At 41.8% G+C, this 15,980-nt stretch overlaps 1 protein-coding gene across 1 annotated transcript; it reads left to right on the plus strand.

Moving 5' to 3' along the window:
* The first annotated feature begins 4,564 nt into the window (after positions 1 to 4,564).
* Positions 4,565 to 14,889, plus strand: LOC139028229 (protein TUNAR-like). Its single transcript, XM_070445132.1, has 2 exons — positions 4,565 to 5,138; positions 12,560 to 14,889. Exons 1-2 carry the CDS (start codon positions 5,103 to 5,105, stop codon positions 12,743 to 12,745), a joined length of 222 nt encoding a protein of 73 aa, XP_070301233.1. The 5' UTR covers positions 4,565 to 5,102; the 3' UTR covers positions 12,746 to 14,889.
* The last annotated feature ends 1,091 nt before the right edge of the window (positions 14,890 to 15,980 follow it).

Genomic DNA, 15,980 nt, shown 5'->3' on the forward strand with positions numbered 1-15,980 from the left:
TTAACGTCAACTCACCATCGTTCCTACCAGGAATATGACTTTCCCGAAACGGATCCAGTGTTTTGCCTTCCACCCAATACAAAGGATCTGATCCAGCCGGCGACCCTATGCGACGCCGTAAAAGGGGAAAACGTAGCGGTCTCCTGGTCAGGCTTCGGAGACGGGCACATCGCGCTCCACTCCCTAGCATACTACTCGCCCAATGTCCAGTCTCTTGACAATAAGTTGATGAAATCCGAGCACGGGTAACATTCCAGAGAGACACAGGGATTGTAACTTCTCTGCTTCACGAAACATGGCTAACTCAAGAGACGCTAATGGAGTCGGTGCAGCCAGCTGGTTTCTTCACGCATGCGCCGAAAGAAACATACATCTTTCTGGTAAGAAGAGGGGCGGGGGTGTATGCCTTATGATTAACGAGACGTGGTGTGATCATAACAACATACAAACTCAAGTCATTCTGTTCACCTGATCTAGAACTCCTCACAATCAAATGTCGACCGCATTATCTACCAAGGGAATTCTCTTCGATTATAATCACAGCCGTATATATTCCCCCCAAGCAGACACATCGATGGCCCTGAACGAACTTTATCTGACTCTTTGTAAACTGGAAACCACACACCCTGAGGCTGCATTCATCGTAGCTGAGGATTTTAACAAGGCTAATCTAAAAACAAAACTCCCTAAATTCTATCAGCATATCGATTGTGCTACCAGGGCTGGTAAACCTTGGATCATTGTTATACTAACTTCCGCACGCATATAAGCCCTCCCCCGCCCTCCTTTCGGAAAGCTGACCACAACTCCATTTTGTTGATTCCAGCCTACAAACAGAAACTAAAACAACAACTCCCGCGCTCAGGTCTGTCAACGCTGGTCCGACCAATCTGATTCCACGCTTCAAGACTGCTTCAATCACGCGGATTGGAATATGTTCCGCATTGCGTCCAACAACAACATTGACGAATATGCTGATTCGGTGAGCGAGTTCATTAGAAAGTGCATTGACGATGTCGTACCCACAGCAACGATTAAAACATTCCCAAACCAGAAACCGTTGTTTGACGGCAGCATTCGCGTGAAACTGAAAGCGCGAACCACTGCTTTTAACCAGGCAAGGTGACCGGAAACATGACCGAATACAAACAGTGTAGCTATTCTCTCCGCAAGGCAATCAAACAAGCTAAGTCCCAGTACAGAGACAAAATAGAGTCGCAATTCAACAGCTCAGACACAAGAGGTATGTGGCAGGGTCTACAGTCAATCACGGATTACAAAAAGAAAACCAGCCCCGTCGCGGACCAGGATGTCTTGCTCCCAGACAGGCTAAATAACTTTTTTGCTCGCTTTGAGGACAATACAGTGCCACTGACACGGCCCGCTACCAAAACCTGCGGGCTCTCCTTCACTGCAGCCGAGGTGAGTAAAACATTTAAACGTGTTAACCCTCGCAAGGCGCAGGCCCAGACGGCATTCCCACGCCGCGTCCTCAGAGCATGCGCAGACCAGCTGGCTGGTGTGTTTACGGACATATTCAATCAATCCTTATCCCAGTCTGCTGTTCCCACATGCTTCAAGAAGGGCCACCATTGTTCCTGTTTCAGACCAGTTGTGATGGATTGGCAGGGCTCTGTGTCGGCAAAAAAAAGGTCCAGGCCAATTGGCAAAATATGTATTGTAGCACAAGAATTAGCCGGAGGACCTCTTCGGCTAGCCGGGAGATTGGCCTAGCTCGAGGCTAGCTCAAGGCTAACTGTTGCTTGCTTCGGGACAGAGACGTTAGCCAGGAGTAGCCACTCAGATTGCAGCTAGCTATCTGATCCGGTGTAAAGGTCCAGAGCTTGCGGTAGTAATCTGGAGATTTGGTAGAGAAAAAGCAGTCCGATATTCTCTGGGTTGATATCGCGCTGTGCAGACTGGCATGTATTGACCAAGCTGAGGCTGGCTAGTTAACGGTAAAGACCACTAGCAGTGACTAACTGATAACTAGCTAGTAGTTAGTTAGCTGGCTAGCTTCTGATGGGGGTTCCGGTTCTAAAGTATAAAAATAGCAGATCCGTACCACATTGGGTGTTGGGGGTTGCAGGAGAGTATATTCAGTCCGTAGATGGAAAGTGAGATTAAAATATAAACGGAAAAAAACGAGGAAAACGATTATTTACACGGGACAAGACAAAACACACGTCCGACTGCTACGCCATCTTGGAATCGAATCGTATATAGCCTCCCTACAGTTATAGCCTCGCTACTGTATATTGCCTCCCTACTGTTATTTTCACTGTCTTTTACTTATCTATTGTTCACCTAATACCTATTCTTTACTTAAAAATTGCACTGTTGGTTAGGGCCTGTAAGTAAGCATTTCACTGTAAGGTCTACACCTGTTGTATTCGCCGCACGTGACAAATACACTTTGATTTGATTTGATACCATATGTAGTATGTGTTTGATGCCATTGAGGAATGAGCAAAGAGATCTGGTATGGGGGTATGATTGTCTTATCAGGCTGTATTCTGTGATCAGATGAGAGAAATAAAGTACATGTACTGTCTGATTAATCATTATAAATGTCCCTTCCGATAGGGATACTCTAAGTAAGTTAATCGAAGACAGGAAGGGATTGAAAGTAAGCAATAAAATTATGCACACCAACGATTTCAGTCGAAGGGAATGTTTCCTTTACATTTCCATTTTTATTGCTGTCCATTCCAGGCCATTTCATGCACAAATCAACATCAAGCTTAAACCAATTTGTTTCCCTTCCAAACATTTCCATTACCACCACCCCCCACATAATGAAATATTGTCCATGTAAAAAATGTGGATGTACAGTTTGTGCAATATAAATCTAATCATGCCAGGGATCACTAAACATGGACTATGAAGTTATCTAATTTGTATCAACTTTATGGTGCAGAAAGAAGAGTTTGATCAGTGATGTAGAGACAACATTAATCAAAAATGTCAATTTACCTTGAAATACGGTGTTAGCATTTCACTACCGTAAAAAAATACCAGTCAACAGGAAAAGCTCTACCAAGGTTGGAAAAAAAGCTTGCAAGATGTTCACCTGAGAACAGATTTATGTAGGCTATATATCCGCTTCATCCTTTTTGGGTTTTGATCTGAGCAGTTTGGGGGTTTGATCCTATTTTCTAGTGTCCAGCTGTACTGTTTGTGTGTTGAGGTGTGGGAATGTGTAGCACAGGTTTTTCACAGTATAGTGATGAATGATGGCTGGGACATTCAATTCCCTCTGGTACTCACCCTCCATACACTCCTTATTGCTCATACATGTACAATAAGAGTTGAAATAACATAAATGTTATTTATTAATACATTTTACATGTTTTACTGGTGATCAAAAACACGAGAGATTGACCTTGAATGTCCAAAACCAAAGGCTTTACTTTTCCCATAAACTGTAAACACAGATACACTGAATATTCATCACTGAAGGGACTGTAATATAAATGAGTTAACGAGCAGATACATTGACAGCGTGAATCTGCCTCTGATTTTATGGGAAAGGGGGATGCTGTCTAGCTGATTCACATTTAGTGTCACTATGTATAAGATATGGAGACAGAAGACCCCTTGGTCTTGTGCTCCCATTATGAGCTCATGTGTATCTGTCTCCAACTAGAGATGAAGTGGGACAATTGGAGCAATGGGAGTGTAGGGGAGGGGATGGTGGACTTTAGGAGGGGTTGTTGGGGTTGTCCTGGTGTTGGTTTTGGTTTTGGAACGTTACATCCTCATGGATTTCATGTTTAATCAGCATATCTATTACTGTCTCTGGTCTTTTACAGAGGAGCCTGTTGTGGGGAATGGACAGGAGGGCTCAGTACTCTACTGTGATGTCTCTGAGGCTGTGAGGGGACCATGCTTCTGTCTGTCCATGCAGCCGTAGTTGTGACATACACACACACGCACGCACGCACGCACACACACACACACCGACATGCACACGCACACACATACACACACACACACACGCTCCTGCCTTGGTCAGACTTACAGCTGATCCCATAGTATGTAAATTATGCACACAAACACACACATGCATGTACGTACGCACCCACTCACTCCCTCCAAACAATAGGGAAGACTGTATGGAGGAGACCCTCTCATCTCAGCCCGTCTGTCACAAACGCTTTTTGTCACCAGGCGTTCTGTGGTTCCCCTGAGCTGGTTGCCAGGCAACCCCGGCTGCATTAATACTGTATGAGCGGAAGAGCAGGGGAAGCCTCTTGCCTCTAGAGCATGGCAACCGCTCCGACCACATCGGCGTGAGTATGAGACTGAGTCCCTCGCTCACAGCGCCCGCTCTTATAGCCGTCCAGCTCAAACACACACTGTTCAGTAGACAGCAAGGGAAACACTCAGCCACTGGAGCAGAGGAACGGGAAAAGCCTGGTTAGGTTGCTAATCATTTCCAGGGTGGAATCCACTTTCTGAAATCAGAAGTTGTATCTTGATTATTTTTTTACCTTAAAATTTTACCTTAAAAAAATCCAGGATAGGACATCAGCTGAAAGTGTTTTAAATTGCTAAGTTGCATGAGCCAAAGTTTGGCAGTGTGAATTAATCTTTAAAAAGGAGAGTCAAGTTGCAGGTTGATGTGTACAGTACTCTGATGTGAGAAAGAAGACTAAAGTCTTTGGTGGGATCAACTGGGGTTTGCAAAGCAAAAAGAAGTGAGATGGAATTATATACATGAAACCGCTTCCCTCCTCACCTGCTCATCATCTGACTCCCCACTTCAACCTGACATCATCTCCCCATCAGAAAAGGAGTGGAGTGGAGAAGAGGAGAGCACAACTGCTCCAGCTCCAGCTCATCAAGGCTGAGGAGGAGAAACTGACCACAAAGCAAACTTGGTCACTACTGAGATGCAACTTGGGGAGGAAACGCTCAACTGCCGCGGGGTACGACATCCGACGAAAGAAGCCTTTGAATTGGACAATCTGGAAGACGAGACAGCCCTCTCCCTCGGATCCCGTGCCTCTCCACTGCCAAAGGATGAGAGGTGCCGACTTTTCCCTTAGTTGCCAGGGATATCTGTGCACTACGGAAAGGCAAACAACCCCTCAAGCATGTCCAATGCTATGTTCCTCCTGATGCTCTGCAAGGTAAGTTATCTGCAAAATTCTCACCCTTATTCGTATGCAGTCAACTGGGGTTACCATAGGTCCAGGTGACAGTGCGCTGTGGGGACAAGTGTATATATCTGCTTGTTGACAGCAACAGATTTTCCTATTTTATACAACAGTGTTATAGAAACTTATCAGTAGCCTAGATTTATCATCATGGGTTGTTTTGTAATTTTGCATTTTAACTAGGCAATTGATTAGTTATAATTTTTTTGACTAGAGGAAAATTTTGAAAAGTATAGTCATGGAAATAATAGGGTTTGAATCTTTTCAGGCAAGGTGTTAACTTATTCATGTCTGGAGGTAAAGAACAAAGCTGAGATTCGAGATTCATAAAAGTATGAATCCCCCGTTAAATAGTGTTTTATGATAATTGCACCTCTTCTTTAGAGTATGAAATTCTTAAACTTTTCCTCTTGAGGATATTGGGATATTGTTCTTTCACCATGCGGAATTTTCTAATTATTGAAATGAAGTGCTAGATGTACTGTACTGTACATGACACATTAGAAGATAATGTATCACAAACTCTTTATTTTTCTTTGTTGCTAGTTTTACATTAGCACAGATAATATATAATTTGGTCAAGATCGATATCTGTGGTGTTGCTTTGTAAAATTAAAAGGTAATAGCTGTCTTAATAACTGGGTGGTCAATCGTAAAGAGTAAAGTTTAAATCAAGAAAATCAAGAAAAAAGATTCAATGTGCTTCATATAGTGATCGTGTGTGTGCGGAGTTGTCAAATCAAATCTAATCTAATGTTATTGGTCACATACACGTGATTAGCAGATGTTATTGCGGGTGTAGCGAAATGCTTGTGCATCTAGCGCCGACAGTGCAGTAATATCTAACAAATGACACAACATATACCCCATACACATGAATCTAAGTAGGAATGAATTAAGACTATATACATATTGACAGAGTGATGTCAGAGCGGAACGGAATAAGATACAGTAGAATAGTATAGAATACAGTATATACATATGAGATGAGTAATGCCAGATATGTAAACCTTATCAAAGTGACTACCTATCAAAGTGTTCCATTCCTTAAAGTGGCCAGTGATTTCTAGTCTATGTATATAGGCAGCAGCCTCTAATGTGTTAGTGATAGCTGTTTAACAGTCTGATGGCCTTGAGATAGAAGCTGTTTTTCAGTCTCTCGGTCCCTGCTTTGATGCACCTGTACTGACCTCGCCTTCTGGATTATAGAGGGGTGAACAGGCCGTGGCTCGGGTGGTTAATGTCTTTGATGATCTTTTTGGCCTTCCTTTGACATCGGGTGGTGTAGATGTCCTGGAGGGCGGGTAGTTTGCCACCGGTAATCCGTTGGGCAGACCGTGAATGCGTGTACATGTGTAGTTTTATGTACTGTATGCATGTGTGTGTATGTGTGTGTCCAAAAATTTGAGGGGGCACAAAGTACGTCAGGGTGGCTGGAGGGTGATCCGGAGGTAGGAGAATTTTGCATTTTTCAAACATCTGAAAAAACAGTTTACTGCAATCTATAGCCATAATCATTATGCTTAATAATTCTATGTAAAAAATATGTATATTTTTCTGCATATCTAAGCATACCTCTTAGATATGCTGTATGTATCCTCCTGACTGGTGGTTCTTTTTTTAAAGAAACTAAATATGCTTCTCTGCATCTCTACTAAAATCTAGGTAAAATAACTAAAGGAATGTCAGTCTTATTCAGTACATTTTGTTATTGCTTGCTTTTCTAAAGTCTACCAACCATGCCATCAGGCATGCCAGCTAAGATAGACAAGCTAGCTATTCTAACTTGATTGATAGCGTGAAATGGCTTCTTGGTAACTACTGAACAAAAATATAAACGCAACATGCAATAATTTCAAAGATTTTACTGAGTTACAGTTCATATAAGGAAATCAGTCAATATAAATACATTCATTAGGCCCTAATCTATGGATTTCACATGACCGGGCAGAGGGCGCAGTTGTGAGGTCGGTTGGACGTACTGACACATTCTCAAAAATTATGTTGGAGGTGGGTTATGGTAGAGAAATTAACATTAAATTATCTGGCAACAGCTCTGGGGGACATTTCTGCAGTCAGCATGCCAATTGTACACTCACTCAAAACTTGAGACATTTGTGGCATTGTGTCGTGTGAAAAAACGGCACATTTTAGAGTGTCCTTTTATTGTCCCCAGAACAAGGTATACCTGTGTAATGATCATGCTGTTTGATCAGCTTCTTGATATGCCACACCTGTCAAGTGGATGGATTATCTAGGCAAATGAGAAATGCTCACCAACAGGGATGTACGGTCCCGTGTGGCTCAGTTGGTAGAGCATGGCGCTTGCAACGCCAGGGTTGTGGGTTCATTCCCCACGGGGGGACCAGGATGAATATGTATGAACTTTCCAATTTGTAAGTCGCTCTGGATAAGAGCGTCAGCTAAATGACTTAAATGTAAAATGTAAATGTAAACAAATTTGTGCACAACATTTGAGAGAAATTAGTTTTTTGTGTGTATGGAACATTTTGGGATATTTTATTTCAGCTCATGAAACATGGGACCAACACTTTACATGTTGCATTTTTATTTTTGAGGTTGAGAGACTGGGAACCTACCTGGGCTAGCTAAAGCCAACGTCATAAAATTGCTAGGTGGCTAGTAGAATTAAAGAGAAATAACAACAACAAAATGTTAAGAAAAATGTATATATTTTTTAGGACAAGTCTGAGGGTGCATGTGTCCCTGTGTCCCCTATGGGCATGACGCCGCTGTGTGTGTGTGTGTGTGTGTGTGTGTGTGTGTGTGTGTTGTGGTGTGGTGTGTGTGTGTGTGTGTGTGTGTGTGTGTGTGTGTGTGTGTGTGTGTGTGTGTGTGTGTGTGTGTGTGTGTGTGTGTGTGTGTGTGTGTGTGTGTGTGTGTGTGTGTGTGTGTGTGTGTGTGTGTGTGTGTGTGTGTGTGTGTGAATGAGTGGGGGGGTGTTGTTTGTTTTAATTCCACATTTAAAACAATGCCAAAAGCAACTCTGCCTGTCAGACCCAGTTAGCATCTGGGAATGTTTGATATGCTCAGAATTATTCAAGAGGCAAAAGGTTTTACTCTTCACTGATCTGCAGACGCTAAACCCGATTAGGTGTAGCTGGAGAGCCTGGATGTGTTGTTCCAGGTACAGTATGAACGTTTCCGTCTTTCCATGGTGATGCTCCATTTATCTCGGCCACGCTTCTGGCTTTTGCTCTGAAATTTAGGAACCAGGTGTGAATCATTACTATTTAAACAAGTATATGACCTTAGATGCAAACGCTTATTTTAACAAAAGTCTCTACTTTAGAAATCACATATTCCCTGGGAAATATCATACGGTATTTGGACTGTAACTAGATCTTTTTTTTTGCATAATGACAATTAACTATAATGGACTGCATTTGATGATATGAACATGTTTTTTTATCCTCTAGTCACAAGTATTTTACTTTGGAAGTCTTCAGAAATGAACTATGCTTAGTGCAACCAGAAATCTGTAATTTTGTGTCGTTTTCTTACTATAAGCGTAAAAATGTGACTACTGAAGTACACAAAGTACACCACCCAAAAAAATCAAACCTTAATTGTTTGTTTGAAAATCACTTTGAGCTGGTGTCTTATCTTCCAATTCCAAACGTAAGGGCCATTATGTACTTGGTACTCAAACAATCAGGATACACCCAGGACGAAGACAAAACCTAGGGAGAAGTACCGTAGTGATGAGCTCAGGTGTAAAACAAAGTAAAGATGACATACAGTACCCATGTGGCCATTGAGTAGGGTGCATTGTATAGGCCAAATGTCACAGCTTGCCACACACCTTTCCTGTTGTAAAGCGTGAGGTTTGGACCGGCCAGCTAGCACAGTGGAGGTTTGTATGGAAGGACTCTAGAGCATTTGTTTGAGAGACGAACAGCTGCTCCCTGTGGTAAAGCTGTTTCTCTGCTCCCAGGTTTGGCAGGGACTCCATATCTCTCTCTCCCAAGTGCAGTTTATATCAGCAGCGAGCAGGCGTCTTCATGCATGAGGGCCCATCCAGCAGCATACTACACAATGAGTGCCATTCAGTTTGAGGGAAACCCTGTTTATAGCACTCCCCAAGGCGAGCAATCACAGCCCATTGTTAGAGATCTCAGGTAAAGAAAGCACTCAGCCCACTAGAATGAATCGGTTGGCTTGCTCTTTCCAGGAATATGCATGAATACAAAACATTAAGATAACAAATCATGTTCATATCTGAAGACACTTTCAAGTTGGATTTCTTCTGTTGTCCATCACTTAATTGAATTTGCCTATGCTTACCCAAGTGGCATTTGCTGGATAAAACATGCTTCCGAAATGAGTAATTGATGAAGTAATGATTGGTTAATAGTTCTACATTGTTTGAATCGAAAATGGTGAATCATTATAACAGTACCTCTTGCTTTTTCCAATCGATCACAGATGCCACAATATATTACCATACTTGACATACAGTATAGCTTGTTCCACTTCAAGTTGAACTGTCCATTAACCAGAGGCTCAGGAGCTCCCTTTTCCTCAGGTTGGTGCCCTTATAATACCTGGTCAAATCTCTCCCACTCACCTCTCACCCTACTCACTTCACAGACTCTCACTAGACTCTATAATAGAGTAATAAATGTCATGATTCTGACAGGACATTCTCCCTGCCAAACTGTTTGAGGAGGAACTGAAGGAAGATAACGTAAAGGGAAGAATATAGAGGATATAGAGCCGAGCGAGGACATAACAAAATCTCTCCTCATGCAGACCTGTTCCAAAGGTTACACAAATTTCAATTACACCAATGGAGGATTTGCAAATGAGCCTTAATAATCTGGATGTCGCAGATGTTAATTATAGCAAACAATCGTGTGAAATTGGATTCATCATCAGCCACAGCAGATGAACTGTTTTCTGTGTTGTAGACATTGTGATGGATGGGTTGCAGACACCAGCTGAATGTTAAACTCTTACTTACGGGGGTTTGCCCTCATATGGATTCAACTCAGACTGTGGTGCGTTTGCTCAAAGCCCCACTGGGAAATTGTCTCCCAGGGAACTGAAAGGAGAATGTGTTTGTCCTGTCAATAACCTATCCTTCAATCCATTTGATTTTGTTTTAATTATTGATGAGGTGTGCCAGAGATGCAATGATATGGCCAACAAATGGATTCCAACTGACAGTGGGTTATGCTAGCTCCTCTCCATGGGACATCCACTACATGACTAAAAGTATGTGGGCACCTGCTCGTCAAACATCTCATTCCAAAATCATGGGCATTAATATGGAGTTGGTCCCCCCCTTGCTGCTATAACAGCCTCCACTCTTCTGGGAAGGCTTTCCACTAGATGTTGGAACATTGCTGTGGGGACTTGCTTCCATTCAGCCACAAGAGCATTATTGAGGTCGGTCACTGATGATGGGCAATTAGGCCTGGCTCACAGTCGGCGTTCCAATTAATCTCAAATGTGTTCGATGGGGTTGAGGTCAGGGCTCTGCGCAAGCCAGTCAAATTATTTTACACCGACCTCATTTTTTTTCTTCTGTATAGACTTCTTATGGGGCACAGGGGCATTGTCATGCTGAAACAGGAAAGGGCCTTCCCCAAACTGTTGCCACAAAGTTGGAAGCACAGAATAGTCTAGAATTTCATTGTATGCTGTAGCGTTAACATTTCCCTTCACTGGAACTAAGGGGCCTAGCCCAACCCATGAACAACAGCCCAAAACCTCCTTCACCAAACTTTGCAGTTGGCACTATGCATTGGGGCAGGTAGTGTTCTCCTGGCATCCGCCAAACCCAGATTCGTCCGTCGGACTGCCAAATGGTGAAGCGTGATTCATCACTACAGAGAACGCGTTTTCACTGTTTCAGAGTCCAATGGAGGCAAACTTTCCACCACTCCAGCCGACGCTTGGCATTGCGCATGGTAATCTTAGGCTTGTGTGCGGCTGCTTGTCCATGGAAACCCATTTCATGAAGCACCCGACTAACAGTTATTGTGCTGACGTTGCTTCCAGAGGAAGTTTGGAACTCGGTAGTGAGTGTTGCAACCAAAGACAGCCATTTTTTATGCCCTACACGCTTCAGCACTCGGTGGTCGCGTTCTGTGAACCACTTCGCGGCTGAGCCATTGTTTCTCCTAGACGTTTTCACTTCACAATAACAGTACTTACAGTTGACCGGGGCAGCTCTAGCAGGGCAGAAATTTGACGAACTGACTTGTTGGAAAGGTGGAATCCTATGACGGTGCCACGTTGAAAGTCACTGAGCTCTTCAGTAAGGCCATTCTACTGCCAATGTTTGTCTATGGAGATTGCATGGCTTTGTGCTCAATTTTATACACCCGTCAGCAACAGGTGTGGCTGAAATATTAGAATCCACTAATTTGAAGGGGTGTCCACATACTTTTATATATATAGTATACCATAATACAGATCAACTGAAAACTAGGCTCAACATTTTAAGTAGGGGCATAAAGCAGGGGCATAAATGCTCCAAATATTTCATTTGAATCATACTTTTGAAGTTATCAAAAAGATAATAATAATCGCCACACCAACCACGGCTTATAGCAGGTGGTCTTTCTATTTCTACTGTGCATGAGTTTTCATGCTTTGACAGTTACAAGTGTACATATTAAAACCACGGAACTGTTAGAGGAGCAAACTTTGGTCCTCTGGGTCGTGTCCGGAAGCCAACCTGGCTGCTCCTACTGTGGGCTGACAACAGGCACCACAGACCTGGCTAATGCGGAAGACACATTTCAGTCGAATGCATTCAGTTGTACAACTAACTAGGTATCCACCTTTCCCTTAATGTACGCTTCATAACCCATAAGCCATATAGAGACATAAATGGAAGTGTGGCGAGTAATTTCATCCCGTGAGCCATTCGCACGATGACCAGTGTGTAAATCAAGATGGTCTCTCAGCTGCTCCTTGACAATGTTTTCCACTATGGCATAGGGCAGCTAGTGTGTCAGTTCAATCATCTTGGGCAATCCGCTGAGATAGGCTTCTTTTTTTGTAAAGCAATTTGTTTATTTTCAAGTCTTGCCTATTAAAGATTTCTAATAACATATTCGTTTCTTTGCTCCAAAGAATTTCCAAAAGTCAGTTGATCTGTGTGTGCATGTTCCTTATAGCTTGCTACTACTATGTCTCAGCTGCCAACGTATAACAGACGAATCCCTGGCTGTGACCCCACTCTCTGAGGGTATCTCAGGGGGAGTGGGATATTCAAAAAATACATTTCCATTTCACACCACACACTTGTACAGGTTACACACTTAAACATGTTTGAAACAGGACAAATATAAGAGTCCCCTATTTGACCTTATTGTTGATGTATTTATTGATTTTGTGTTTCTATTATTTTCCAGACTGGTCTGAGAGGGAAACTGCAGACCTTTCCTGGGAAAATGGTAAACACTGCCATCTGTGATGAAGAAACTGGAATGCAAGACAAGGAAGGTACAGAGGAGTCCATTCTGGCCATGCTTGGGATCATCGGCACCATTCTAAACCTGGTAGTCATCATCTTTGTCTACATCTACACCACGTTGTGACTGTGATAAAAATACATTCCTATCGTTTGCATTGAACAGCACAGCAGACCTACCGGCCGCAGCCATGTTATTTGGCTGGGAGTTGGGTCTGTTCCGAGGCGGTGCCGTGTTGTCGATGGACATTCCCATCGTTCAAAGGCATCTAAGACTGTGTGATTACCGCGACGCATGTAACCTACGGCAGCGTCATCGAGCGGTGTTGAGACTATGTTTACGGGAGACTGGACCGTTCCTATGGGGCCTTTGTCCGGGCCGTCAGTATCATCCCGAGTCTCTGATACTACTTTGACCTTTTAACCTGTAAATATGCATGAGGCTAGCGCGAGCCACTTGGTAAGTCAGCTCTCGAGATCCAGCTTTCTTACACAGGTGCCAAGACAAGGAGAAAGTTGTAAAAAAAAGGCCTGATAAACATTTTGATATGAAAAAGGGGAAAGCATGATAATCATACCCTCAGAATGAACAGATTACATTGAAACTGTAGACTGGAGAAGAGTCATGTACATTATGATCAAATTGATAGTTGATAGTTGAGAACTCTATTTACACGAGTACTATCATATTGTTAAAAATTATGTTTACAGAAAAATACTTTGAACTGAGTGTGTTTAGTGGGTAGGTGGTAGCAATGTGCAAGTCAACCTAAGTTTATGATGGTTCTATACTATTTATTGTTGTGTTCTGATTTCTATTTTCAGGTAAATATATTTTGGACCCTGTTACTTTACATCATTCTTTTATTGTACGTACAGTGATAGAAAAGGAGGCAACCGGGTTTTGTCTATCTGCTTTTTGGCACTAGCAAAATGGGAAATCTAAGACTTCTTGTTAGTGTTGCTGAGAGAAATATTTTCAGGAGTATCAAGAATCCAAGTGAATTAAATTATGTTTCGTTTTGTTTTCTGGAGGTGGGTATTTGGTGAACTAGGGGGTAGCATCAAATATGATCACAAATGTGTGATCTGCATGCGTCACGATATAGTATTAAAAAGCTAATTTAAAATGGTAATATGGGAGAAAATAGTATTGTTGTAAACTTTATCTAAATGTATATAGCATTTACTGAGCTTTGACTGAATAGATCCTTTTATTGTTGCCCTCTCCTTCAGGACTGTGCCAAGTAAGTCATCTAACGTAAACTTCTGCATATTAACTGCAATGCCTTGAGATGAGATGTATAGTGAATTTAAAAGCACAATTTGGATATTACTATTCACAGTAAGTACGAATGTATGGGCAAATGTGTGTAAAGTGTATACGCTGTAGCCTACAACCTCTTGTGATTTCAAAAAAAGTGCCTGAGTTCAAGTTCAGTATCTCAATCCCATCGTCCAGATCTCAAAGCAGAAGAAGATAATATGCAAGGGGATCCAGTGGCAAGACAAACCACACAGAACGGAATCTGCAAAAGTGCTTGGCTAATTAACCTGGATCCAATGGCTATCTAAAACATCTCCAGAACACTGGTAACTAATTACAGATGATCCTAGCTCGTTGTATTATGATATCCTTCAACTTTGTCTACTCTTGATTTCCCTGTAAGGAGCCATTCGAAAAGGTTCGGAATTACTCCCAAAGGTGACTGGCTCCTGTTCCTATTCCTCCAGACATAGCAGATAGTTGGAGGAGGTACAGTAGTGTAGTAAGTACATGGACAGTGTTGAGAATGTATTTCAGATTTGTAATTGAATTGTAAGTCCTTGCCTTTCTGTTTCTGTTTATATTCTTGTGTAATTTAAATGCCTAGTGAAACCATATGTTATTAAATGGAGTTTCATAGCATTGCATGGGTCTCAGTAACCATGAGCATTCTTTTATTAACCTTTGACTTGATATTATAAAATCCCAGATTTAAGCTTTTATCAGATAATTCTATTTTTATGTAGTTGTATGCTTATCTTTGAATTCTCAGAGCCAGTTTTCCAGACTCCTGGACTAAAAAGCATGCTCAATGAAAATGTGTGCTTCTTAGTCCAGGATTAGTCTTAATCTAGGTCTGGGAAACTGGCCCACAAAGCCTATTATACATAGTTTGATGGGTAATACTGGAAGTAAAAAGAAAAATACTTAAATCTTATCTTCCTATTATTTTTTCCATGTCTAAGATAGTTTTTAAGCTTGCTGTTTTGTTAAAAATAATTCAATAAAACCGATTCAAAAATATATTATGAAATTACACACAGTGTTGCCTTAAATGTCTTCAGTCAGACTTATATTTAGTAACTCTCATAAGTCGTATGAGTTTCCGACATTGCTCGAAGTTGAGAGATTTAGTGATGGGAAATTTGGGAAATAATTTACACCTGAATATGAAAAGGCACTCACAATCACTCACAACAGAGAGCTTTGAAGAAATAACTTATTTTACACTGACAGTCAGACAGAGATAAATACACTGCTTTCAAGTGAGGAAGAAACATTTCATTTAGAGTTAACAGTGTTTCTTCTCCGTCAAATTCCAAATCAAACTGAAAGACAGAAAACAAGAAATGAACACAAAGCACGGCGGACAAAGGGACCAAAACTAAATCATCCTAAACAAGTTTATTTTTATTCCGTCTCCTCGTTGTTTGAACGATCATATATGTTTTGAAATAATTTCTCCCTCCATTAGGAATCCACTGGAATTCCAAACAGACTGAAAAAAAGACAGATTAAATCCACATTTCTTATACATATTGGATTAGGCAACGAACCAAGTAAACAGTGTTGTTTGAAGATGCACAGCTGCTTAAATTCAACCAAGCCCAGGAGCCCGCTTTAAGCTATTGTTTCACCTGGATACAGCAGCCAACACACCCTCAGATCATTTCCCTTTGAAGCCAAGAGATGCTTACTGCAATGTACCAGAGAGAAATGATTCAATCAAGGTCATTGTCCATGAAAGCATACAGGCTCTATATAAAGGATGCACTGAACATTTTCTTTATGTTATAATCTGGATGTTCAAATGTTAGGTTGGATAATATATTTAACAAACAAACATACCAACAACAAGATACTGTATGCAGAGTAGGGCTGGGAATTGCCAGGGAACTCACTATACGATATTATCACCACACTTAGTGCCGATAAGATACTGCATGCATTGCCATTCTCACTGTGTACAGTATATGTATTGCGATACGATACTGTGACTTTATTGTGATTCGATGTTCTAAACATATTGCTCACCATATGTCTGCTGTAGAGGGACAAGAGAGAGACATGAGAAAACGAGGTTTGATCAGTCATG

Source organism: Salvelinus sp. IW2-2015, linkage group LG9, assembly GCF_002910315.2.
Source record: "Salvelinus sp. IW2-2015 linkage group LG9, ASM291031v2, whole genome shotgun sequence".
Taxonomy (NCBI): Eukaryota; Metazoa; Chordata; class Actinopteri; order Salmoniformes; family Salmonidae; genus Salvelinus; species Salvelinus sp. IW2-2015.